At 46.7% G+C, this 12,496-nt stretch overlaps 1 protein-coding gene across 1 annotated transcript in view; it reads right to left on the reverse strand.

Annotated features, from left to right (window-relative positions):
* Nucleotides 1–2,261: 2,261 nt before the first annotated feature.
* LOC146187810 (uncharacterized) overlaps nucleotides 2,262–12,496 on the reverse strand; it is a 121,939-nt gene continuing 111,704 nt past the window's right edge. Inside the window, exons 4-5 of the mRNA XM_084603445.1 lie at nucleotides 3,632–3,737; nucleotides 2,262–2,416 (exon numbers count right to left, since the gene is read on the reverse strand). Of these exons, the coding sequence (XP_084459571.1) occupies nucleotides 2,262–2,416; nucleotides 3,632–3,737 (261 nt within the window). The remainder of the gene's footprint in view (nucleotides 2,417–3,631; nucleotides 3,738–12,496) is intronic.

Genomic DNA, 12,496 nt, shown 5'->3' on the forward strand with positions numbered 1-12,496 from the left:
TGTTATTGTGACTGGCCATGGGGTTTTCTGGGCAGTAAATACTGGAGTGGGTTGCCGTTACCTTCTCCAGTGAATCACAGTTTGTCAGAAATGTCTGCCGTAACCTGTCTATCTTGGGTGGCGCTATACAGCAGAGCTCACGACTTCATCGAGTTTCGCAAGCCCCTCCGCCACGACAAGGCAGTGATCTATGAAGGGGGTCCTCATTTTTACTAGAACCCTTTTTTGTTAACATAAACGTTCAAGCCCCGTAGATGAGTACAGGTAAAATTCAACTGTTCTATCACGCTTCCCAACCGCCGTTTAGGTCCCGCTTTGCGTCGCCGTGATGAAGCTATATTCAAGGAAGGCCTCCTAGCCCGCGCAGGTGAAACCAAACAGAGCAACCTCTGGAGGTGAAGTTGCTTCACAGCGATAACACGAAGATTCTCCGCCGCCGCCTACGAGTCACGCCCACGCAGTCATTAATTCGTCGTTCCACACGACCACCACGTCGCCGAGCACGAGATCGGACTCAAAGTTGACGCCGCCGCCCAGCGAAGTGACAACGGTTTAGCCCGGCCATGACCTCAGGAAACGACAAAGCCAAGATCAGACACCGAAGCCAACAATTTTGCGAACGATTCAAGTGTTTATTTGTTCTTTTTTGATAGCCGTTCGCATGCAGCCTTATCACAGTGATTCTAGCGAGTGGATTGATTCTGTCCTTTGTTTTGTTCATGCTCGTTGTAGCAAGATGCTGCTTTATCATTCTCGTTGTCGCGGAAGGTGCGTCGAGATGAATCTAGAAGATTCCTGCCACTCCCGTTTGTTTCTGCACTGTTCCATATTACTTTAGTCACGGTCTGCGGCTTTATCTCGATGTTTCCTGGCCGCCGTTAAATTGAGCGTTGGCGCCTGTGACGAGCATTCTCTGCACGGCGAACGCCGAGCACAATTGTTGCTATCGCCGCCGCCAATCGCATAGTTCTTTTGAGGGCGCAAGTCAGCCCAATAAAGAGTTTCTTCAGTGCACTCCCAGACTCTTCATTTGTGTCATCGGCCTTGTCACCACCTCGTGACATCTGGTGGGAGTGCTGCCCTTCGTGTCCCGGTTTAACCCATCACCAAGATACTTTGTTGGGCGAGTTGGTACTTATTCATTATTATTAATATAACCAGCGCGAACACGAAAACAAGGGACAAGAAACACGAAAGCCACAGTACATGCGCTGACTCACAACTAAGCCTGAGCCGTTTACTCCAAGGCCCAGAAAAAACAAACATGACGAAAACGAAACAGTCACGTGAAAAAACCCTGGGTTCACCTGCTGCATAAAAATTACTTTAAAAAATCACTTAAAAAAGACAGCTCTTTGCTTGAAAGAGCTGTCTTTCAAGCAAAGTTTCAAGCAAAGGCCGGTTATCGGGAGTCAATTATTATTGAGGCCAGTTGCCGGGTACTGAAGAACCTTAAAAGAACGCACAAACTGAAATCCCTGCCCAGCATGGGTGAGAGGAAGAGGAAGGTTGCCGTGGTACCGTATGTGCACAGGATTTCGCATGGCCTCAAAAATGTAGGCAAGAGGTATAATGTGGACGTCGCACTGACCGCCCCGCTCAAGATGAAGAGTATTTGCCCGGCTGTTCAAAGGGAAAGAGAAGAGAAGAAGCAAGAATGTGGGGTGAAACATAGAAACCCCTATGTTGGATGCAAGACAGGTGTGGTGTATAGGCTTCCACTCTCTTGTGGAGCCAGTTATATAGGACAAACCGGACGGTGTATAAATAAGAGACTACAAGAACACTGTAACAACTTGGAAATTGGAAAGGAAAAAACGTTTCTGGTATCCCATTGCCAGTCATGTGAAATAATGAAGAAGGAGAAGAAGAAGTGCACTCCTAAGTTTAACAGTGTTAAAATTTTATATCGCCACAAAGAGAAGATAACGAGAGAGATAGTGGAAGCGTATTTTATTTCAACGGACAATAAGTGTGTCAGCAAGACGTCACTTGCTCTTTCAAGCAAAGAGCTGTCTTTTTTAAGTGATTTTTTAAAGTAATTTTTATGCAGCAGGTGAACCCAGGGTTTTTTCACGTGACTGTTTCGTTTTCGTCATGTTTGTTTTTTCTGGGCCTTGGAGTAAACGGCTCAGGCTTAGTTGTGAGTCAGCGCATGTACTGTGGCTTTCGTGTTTCTTGTCCCTTGTTTTCGTGTTCGCGCTGGTTATATTAATAATAATGAATTAACCCATCACGCCAAGACCACAGCCCTGTTCCGGTCACCTTGGGGAACCATCCAACAGGCCACCGAACCAGCCGCCGACTTCAAGGGCTCCAAGCCGAAAACTGTCTTCTGCTGCAACGGCCCAGTCAACAGCACCGGTTGTCTTGTCCAGCCCCATCTTCCAAGAATGCCCACTGAAGATGCGTAAGACTGGATGAACCATTTTGACCGCGGGGCAGAAAACAATATCCGAAAATGCGCTGTGAAACTTAGGCACGTCTATTTTACTCTTCAAAGGCCCGGTCGAGTTTGGTTCGAAGTTCACGAGACTTTTTGGAAGGGTTACGAGACATTCACAGCGCAATTTTCGAAGCCCTTTGCAAGTTCCGTTCGAAAAGGAAGGGCTCTGGTCCTCCTTCAATCAAGAATTCAGCTCCTAAATGAGCCTGTCGTGGCTTATATTCAGAAAATGAAGCGTCTTGTCTGCTGCGCCGATCCCGGCATAACAGAGGAGACCAAGGTGAGCCTTTTGATCAGCGGTGTGAAAGATCAGCTAATATGCAGGTCTTCTTCGCCAGCCACCAAACGTCGTTGCGGAGTTCTGCCAGGAAGCAGAGAATATCTAAAAGACCTTACAAGCAACGACGCGACTCTACAACCGGCATTTTCAAACGCGGTCTGCTATCCTCTATGACACCACATCAGCAAGTGGAGATAAGCTCCGTGAGATGATTTGTCACGTTGTTTGTCATAGAGCTACGCCGACTCCTGCCGTCGCAAGCGCCGTCACAGGTTGTGTTATTCTCGGACGTCATCCATGAGGAAATCCAGTAAGCATTGGATCTTCCTTAGGCGACGGCTCCGACAGGTTAAATGCCAGAAGCAACAGACATGAATTATGCTTCTGCATTACGTCGTCCTGCGCCTCAGCGTGACTTTCCAAGCCCTCGCCACTACCGTCCTGTTCTTCAAAGCCGCCCGTGGCCCTTGCCCTCCAAGTCTACCAACGATCTCCAAGACCCAGGACGAGCGATGCCAGGAGGGCTGCGAACAACCGGCCATTATGCTTCCACTGCGGTGACGCCAGTCACATTCTATACCACTGCCCGTAACGAAGAACTGACATCCGCGGATTCGCAGTCGACGCCCCACGGCCCGGCCTCTGTCAACGACTGCAAGAAATCGGAACTATCTGCTTAGCGGTGAGTCTGCGCCACCAAGTCGTCTGTCACGCTCCCCATCTCCGTTCAGGCCCCGAAGGTCTCCTAGCCCACGCAGGAGAAACTAAAGAGAGCCCCCTTTGGCGGTGAGGTTGCTTCATGGCAAAAACACGAAGTTCCCCCGCCGCCGACGACGAGTGACGACCACGCCGTGATTAAATCGCGTATGGCTCCACACGACGACAACGTCGACGATAACACTGACCGGACTCCTTGTTGAAGCCGCCGCCCAGCGAAGTGACAACGGTGACAACCTCGGCCGCGACCTCAGCAAAGGACAAAGCATATTCCTCTGTATATTCCAGGTTTGCCTAAGCGAAATAATGTAGAGTTTTAGGCATACGTGAGTGTAAGTAAATGGCGTAAACTTAACGGTGAATGATAATGATGATTTATTCCGCGTTTCAATTTAGTTACGCTCAATAATAATGATTGCTTATTCATCGTCTCAGTTTTGTTACGTTTTTTTTCAGAGCTAGCCTGAACGGTAGGGCTAACTCACGCGTGAAGCTTTCCTGCGCTGACGTGATGTATCCGGCATCAAGCACGGGCATATGTTTGAGTCTCGGGTGCTGGCCACCTGCTGGTCAACCTAGTACGTGGCCGACCGTGGGCTGCCAAATGGCTCAGCCACCGCTGCCAAACAGGTCGGCGTTCTGCCGGGACTATGAGCTCGGGCTACAGACGTCTGCCCAAACTGGTACGTGGCCGAACATGGCCACCTAATGGCCAAGCAAGTAACCATGGCCGAAGTAGTCGGCATTCAGTCGGGCGTCTGAGCTTGTGCCTTGGGCTATGGCCGACTTCAGACCAAACTAGTATGTGACCAACCATGAGCCATCATTCGGCCGAGCATCCTTGCAGGCCAGGTCGGCTACCGACAAAATGTTGAAGGTCGGCCATTTGTCGGCAGTCGGCCAATGCTACCTGGGTTTATGACAGCCTTTTCATTTCGGGATTTGATGTTATATTCTTTTACATATATTATCAATATGAAATGGTTTGCAGGAAACGAAGGGTGCAGTATCTGTCACACTTCTTCCAGCAACACCTGAACCCCACCGTAATGAAAAGGAGGGAGATGGGAGTGAAACCGGAAAGAGAAAGAGGTACCGTAGTCAAGGCATGCGGAATAATTTCGACCATCTGGTACTGACATCGCACACTTCGCGGAGGCCTTCGCCATTCAACGCGCAGTTTTTCTTTATAAGAATTGTTTATAAAGTATTGTTTTATATCAAGGGAAAGGAACAGTATCTGTCAATGTTCTGGGTAGACACCCTACGGCGCCGTAAGGGGAGAGAAAGGGCTTGAGGTCGAAAGCCAAGTCATTTAGACAGACTGATGCCAAATCAGATTGCATCCTGATTAATCCCGAGATTAAGCTCTATAGAAACAATAAAGCCATATCTACACATGAGTCATCCTAAATGTAAATGCAATGCAAAAAGATAGGCTGTGAAGGAGGTTTAAATAGCAACACCCTTGTTTTTTTTCCTGATTGTCAGTTATTGATTGCACTGCATTCCATGATATGTCCTGATTCCGACGCAAAAAAAGGAAAGTGTTTTTCTAAATTCAAGTAGAAGTATTTTTAAAACGAAAGAAGCACATTGTAAACGTAACTGATTTTGGGGTAAGGAACGATGTTCCAGTTCAGAAACGGTGACGCCACGTACAGCATTGGAAAAACGCTCGCACATGGGTTGGATAATGGAATAAAATCTTGAAATCATGACACAGTATGCACAAAATGCCTTAGTTAGCCTAATACAGGCCACGCATGATCACGCGAGGAGCTAGCAGTAACGCGGGTATAATGTTTCTGACGCTAAAAAAGCAGTGTTGTCTACAAAAATCACCTGAAATCAGACCACGAGAACTGTAAATTTTAAAATCGAGCTGCACACAAATTAACTATCGGACAGCGCTCAAATGTGGTCGAATGCCTCAGGACGGAGAGGAAAGCCACTGACAGTAAACTTTTTACCAGAATACGGAAATGTACAGAAACCTCCGTTTGTCCTTTAAAACGAGCCTGAAATCGCAGAAGTGTTACAGAACTATACGCCTGTAGATTAGGCACAGAAAACGTCGACAATCATAGCCAACCGTGGGTGCGTACTATTCTAGATATCTACTAAAAGAGAAGCTTGGCCTAAATGCTAATCATTTATCAGGAACAGCGCGAAACAGAAAGGATGAAGCATGAACATGAATATGAACTGTAACTGACAATTCCTGTTTATTGCTTGATCCGCGGAAATACAAAACGAGAATGTTTAGCCTTCAAAATAAAGACACGAAATCACAAAGAACACACTTTAGGGATACGAGCTAATGCATGCTGAGGATGACAAAAGCGGTGTCATTTCTTTCTAACTAAATCGTAATTCTCTTTTGACGGGCTGCTGACGCATACATGTTTACCCTTGTGATTTCAGAGCCTTTCGCGTTTATGGTGGTTCACAGTGTGGCTACGTAAGACTTTCCTCCTCTCGAAGAACGGCTTGCAGGTTTGGTATTATAATTGCTAAAGGGTATTTCTAGATTTTCAACCGGAAGGTTCACGCACCATACATCAGGCAATGTCAACCTGTCAGGCCGCTTGACCTTCAAGGAGCAATCGTCACAGTGTGTTTATAGCTTAACCATGGGACCACCTATGGTGTACCACCACTCGACCTTTGACCACAGATACAGCATCATGTGATCCGTGTAACTAAGCGCGTCCTCGACTATACGGTATCGGCAATTTAATCGCTGCAATCGTGCCTGTCTAAGCCTAAACCTAACCAAAGCAAAACCAAGGAAAATGACCCTTTTGCTTCGCCTGCCTAAGTTTAACAGAGTTAAACCTCAGCCATTTTTACTTTCACCGTTGTGTACGCCTTGTTATGATTATCTGTTATGATGTTATGAGCCATTCGCTGTGTTTGCTCTAACTACAGCTACTTCACTAGCGTATCTAAAGTCTCAAGCTAACCTACCACTTTTCGTTCACCGACGTAAAATATTTCGACTTTGTCTTTCTCATAAATTTGATCATTCACAGCTATCCAACTCCGTCATTTTGCACTCTAACCTGACTTCGCAGCGTGTCAGCCACAAAAAAAGGGTTTACCCACAATCTGCCCACACTACTGCGCATCTTTTTTCATTCTTCATCCAGACAGCGAAAGACTGGAAATATCTTACCCCTCAAGCCGTGGTCCACTACAATCCGTAAGATTTTAAAAAATCCATAGAGAATATAATTTATTCCTGATACCTAATGTATAACTTTTATATTATGCCGTTATCCCTCATGTAATACCCCACACTTGGGGCCTTTGAGGTGTATTCTAAATACAGAAATATATAAATCTCTCGGGCGTTCATTAAGGCATACTCCTGTCAGGCCTATATATGGTTTAGCGCACGAAAGCGGAATGTATAAACTACGCCTTCTTTACTTAACGAATTAGTTCTTGTCCTATAGGAAACGTTCCTGTGCAGTGAATTTAGTGCCGTGTGAGTTTTCAGCAAATCTTAGCTTATTGCGGGCAGAAAATACGTCTTCACCGTCTACACTAAAGTTAGTAAATAAGCTTTGCCAGAGTTGCGCGCTTCTTTTCTTTTGCCGCCAAGGAACCATGTAGTACCGTGAAGCCAACCCCACGTGCATCCCGGCTACATTGTATCATCCGTCGTGAGTACGGCTTGCCACGCTGTGTGCGAGCTGTGGGGACGATGACTTATTTCGATTAGGATAGCCAAAGCAATTCCTCCTCGACTGATTTCCAGTCTAGCTGACTGTCTCCTGCAAATAAGCCGTACGGCTTCACCGCACAACTTGGTTGCTTATACGGTACCTTTGCGCAACTCTGGCAAAGCCTATATAGTAACTCTAGTCTACACGATTGCGCATCAATCTGAAGTGTGGGTGCAGCTTTGGCGGCTCGGCTATGGCTAGTTTCTCAGTGGCAGTCAGCGACTCACACGCAGGGTTTTTTGCTCGGCTCACGAGATCGCCTGAATGCTTTCGCAGAGAAATAAGTCATTCGTGGAGCAACCGCATGCGCTTCATCCAATCAGCCAGGACCGATGGTTCGTATATGTGCTCTATCTGAACACGTGCCGATGGCGGCTACCTCTTGTGCAGGTAGAGATCGAAGCCTTTGGCCGCTCCGGTGAGGGAAGTGCTAGTTTTCAAAATTAAAGACATCATCACGGAGGCAGTAGTTGTTGAATGTAGCGTCGTTTGAAGTGTAGTAGAGCTATGTTTTAAGGAACTCGATGGTCAAGCGGACTGCATTCGTTGTTTTTTCAAGTTGGTAGGAATAGAATTTCCCACTATATATAGCCAAAAGGATAATGCCACACAATAAAGTGTTTATTTTTATTTTTTGAAACGCGTTCCGCACGTTTCGTTTTTCAAAGTAAACCCTAAAAAGACGCTACCTACAAGGGCTCATTCTTATATAATGTTGGCCGATTTTTCCGCATGCGTTCGAGACATTTTAACGACGCAATAAATAATTTAAGCACGGCGATTGGCAGAGGACCTATCGTCTTCGACCAAGTCGTAAAAGATGCAACGACTAAGCTGCCAGAATACATGTCCGCGCAGAACGCGCAGTGTCAGCTACGTTTGTGTGTCACTGAGGGAGTCACTGATTAGCCGTAGGTTGGCCTCACACACTACCCCACTACTGTGGTATTTTGACGTGAAGTTTGGCAGAAAGTAGAGGTAAAAGTTGGATGAAAACTAGCTGTTTACCCGACGATCACGTAGAGTCTGATTCCACATTTCGTAATTGCGGGCCAACAGCTCGATTAGCACCAGTGCAACGCAGACTGCTGTTCGCGCTCTCTCTGCATATGCTAGCAGATCAGTTGATACAGATCCCAATGTGCAGACGGCGCAGTTGCCATATCTGGTATCCGGTATTCCATTTTCAGATTTCTGTCATTATTCCATCGCCCTACATATGCAGTAATTTGATTTTCACCACTTCCTCTATTCCGCGCTTAATTCAGAAGCTTTTTGCAGCTGGCATACACGCGAGTACGAGCTGCTGTCCTGGAGTTGGAGCTAGGCATTTTGTAAACTGTCACTTTAATGCGTGGTTTGATTGTTTTGTTTGATTATTTCATGAGGTTGAGCAGGCTACCAACGGAGCTGAGAGGGAATCTGTAATCTCTAAGCAGGATGGAAGCGCCTTCTTTAATTTCGGGCGCAGTTCACGGGCTTTACAGAAAGACGTCTGCCTGCTTATTTTCATATTAACAGTTCGTAGTGCGCGCTTGCTGTCTCTTTATCATTGCGGTCATCCTTGCCCCACTCTCTCTATGTTACGGGGTAGCCTCGCTCGTTATAACCGAGTGGTGCCACAATCGCTGTTTGTTTTATCCGATGCGCAGGTCTGCAGTCCTACCTAACTAATATGTGGACTGCAGTTCTACCGATGTCTCTAACAAATGGATATTTATTGTAACTGTGGCCGGACTGTGCACTATAATTTGAGACATTTCCCTGAACACAACTAATGACTTTCGGAATTTGATGTATAATCCTTTCACCAGGCAGTAAAAGAGTGCTTCTTGGTAATTCTAATTACACTTTTACTTTTTTCCTTGAAATCATGCGCTATCAACGAAACTCGCTTCTTATAAAAGTGCAACATACACTGCAAAGCTCCCTTTTCCCCAGAGCGGAATCGCAGCACTCGTTGGCTTTCTCTAAACAATCAGTTAAGCGTCTGCGCTGCAAGGCTCGTTAAGCTCGACCAACATAACAGCGAACAGGCGCACTCTATACGACCTCCTCGCTGAGTGGATTTGCTCTCGCAGATTTATGAAAAGTGCCCTGTGCACAGAGCGGGGCGCCAACAGCACCTAGGGCGCTCAAGTTATTTCATCCTAACTATTAATGCGGCAGCGGCACCCGAGAAGAACGCTTTGAGACGCTCTCTGCTCCCTTTCCTCTTACAGCCGAAAGCCAGCTTCACGAGTGGTGGACTCAAAATGAATGAGCCGCTAATTTACAATTCAAGATTAGCTCCTTGAAAGCCTGCACCCAAGGCGCTGCTTGGAGAGTAGAAGCAGCTGCGAGAGATTGGCCGTTTAACAAGCACCACTAAATTATGCATACCCAGAACCTGCGCTAACGGAGGCGGTGGAAGCAGGTTTGAAAGCACTAACCTCTCTCTCTCTCTCTCTCTCTCACACACACACACACACACACACACACACACACACACACACACACACACACACACACACACACACACACACACACACACACACACACACACACACACACACACACACACACACACACACACACACACACACACACACACACACACACACACACACACACACACACACACACACACACACACACACACACACACACACACACACACACACACACACACACACACACACACACACACACACACACACACACACACACACACACACACACACACACACACACACACACACACACACACACACACACACACACACACACACACACACACACACACACACACACACACACACACACACACACACACAACCCCGCCGGGGTGGCGCAGTGGTTACGGCGCTCGACTACTGTTCCCAAGGATGCGGGATCGAATCCCGGCCTCGGCGGCAGCTTTTCGATGGAGGCGAAAAGCAAGGCGCCCGTGTGCTGTGCGATGTCAGTGCACGTTAAAGAACCCCAGGTGGTCGAAATTTCCGGAGTCCTCCACTACGGCGTCTCTCATAGCCTGAGTTGCTTTGGGACGTTAAACCCCACAAACCAACCAACCAACCAACCAACCAACACACACACACACACACACACACACACACACACACACACACACACACACACACACACACACACACACACACACACACACACACACACACACACACACACACACACACACACACACACACACACACACACACACACACACACACACACACACACACACACACACACACACTCACCGCACAGCCTTACAAAACGCGCTACTTCGGGCAGCTACGTAGCGCCGACTGAAGATGGCGGCACTGCCTCGGAGATGGTCATCTTGAGAAATTCGGGACGTGTGTGGAAAGGGAACGCATGCCGACAGGAAAGAACTGGGCTTGTGCAGAGACGTTGACAGCATAGCAGCGTTTGGCTGTAGATCAATAAGTGACTCCTACGGTACAGAAACTCGCTGACTGAATATGCGGGATCGTTGTACTCTACCTGTAGTCGCGAAGCTGGTATTAATGTCCAAAAAACACCACAACAGCTCGAAATACACTAGTGATAGTAGCATAATCACCTGATTACCTATCATATTTATCTGGCCAACTTAACCAATAGAAGGTAGCGTCTTACATGCGAATAGTAAATGGTAGAATCGGTAGAATCATCTTATTTATGTACGCTCACTGGCTACCTGTTTCGCTAGCCCTTAACGCTTCTACTAATTATTGTGATGACCATTTTCTCTGGCGGGTTTCTGCAACACGTACGTTCCGATGTCCGTTTTCCAACATAATGTCCTTCCGCTTTACTTTTTAGTTATGCAACTAAAAAAATTTCACTCGGTAAGCTTCCGAATTCCTATCTATGACGTTCAATCCTTTGACGCACATGGAGGATCAGAAACTATAACATTTCGACTCGTTTCAATTTTGACGGCCTACAATCTTGTAATAGAATTCGTTTCATAAGTAAAAACAGAAAGGTCACAAAGTAATTCTGTGCGTTTCTTGAACTCTTCTCATGTATATAATGTATTGCACCCTCCATCTACATAGATAGAAGACACGGTTCTATGACTAGTTTTAAATTGAAGGTAAGTAAACTTTAAAAAAGGCAAGGCCGGTACAATCTCAGCGAAAAATTTCTTAGTGACCGAAGCGAGTAATGTAGAGTGGTACGTGTTATCTTATAGTAGATCTTATATTTGCTAACCCGATTGCGTCATGTATTTGTATTGTATGGTTTAACATCGCATAGCGATCAGGCTGTGAGAGACGCCGTAGTGGTGGGCTTCGGAAATTTCGATCACTTGAGGTGGTACACTTAGGAGCAGAAGACAACGTTTAGATCTGACATCACTTATTTTACTCGCATGGTTTGCAGTTTGTTTAATTGGATGTCCAGTAACCATTAAATGGATTGGCCACCACCCGAGATCAACAGCCAGACCAACCCTAGGATGTAACAGTCTTTTTAAGGTTCATAGGAAACGAGAGGCGCACATCTGTCTCAATTCTCCATGGAGACGTGAACTGGGCTGGAAGGGAGGAAGATAGGAGGAGGAGGAAGATCAGGAGGACAGGCAGGGAGGTTAACCGGTAAAGGAACTGGTTTGCTACCCTGCACTGGAGGAGAGGGGTAGGTGGGTATAAAAGTTGTGGGTGAGAGGGACGGGTGATGACAGTACAGTTACATCACAGACATGTCACATCACATCACGTCACAGATAGGATTGAAAAAAAAATAGAGGTTTCGTAGTGCAGGGCATTCGAGTAGAGCCGGCTGCCTTGGGACCCCTAATGTGCATTGAGATCGTAGAGCGCACGAACGCCTCTGCGTTTCCTCTCATTAAAAACACGGTCATCTCGGTTGGGTGTCGAACCCTGTAGCCAAGCAACTGAGTGACGGCATCGTGTGATCTTTGCTGCTTCTCATTCGGTGTTCTCTTGCACTGTGTTTTCAAACCCCATCGAGCTTTGCCCGTGATCATCGTAATATTTAAAGCACAGTAAACACCGGAGATCTCCGCGAACCTTGAAAACAATTTATTTTTAGATGAGATGCTTAGTACTCATTTCACATTTCCGACTAGAGACCCGTGACGTGCAGCAATAACAAATTAGAATAAATTGGTTTATAGGAAAGCAAATGCGCAAAATGTGTCACGTTTCTCCGTGGGCACCTGTAGGCTGTATCACACCACAAGAAAAAAAAAAGGTGGGAGTGAAAGCGGAAAGAGAGAAGGAGGTGCAGGAGTGGAGAGCTACGGCGTAATTTAAATCACTGTCGGGTTCGAGCTTGGGTACTCCGTTAGAGTAGCCG

This window comes from Amblyomma maculatum, chromosome 5 (assembly GCF_055883805.1).
Source record: "Amblyomma maculatum isolate TAMU_Amacu chromosome 5, ASM5588380v1, whole genome shotgun sequence".
NCBI classification, from domain to species: Eukaryota; Metazoa; Arthropoda; class Arachnida; order Ixodida; family Ixodidae; genus Amblyomma; species Amblyomma maculatum.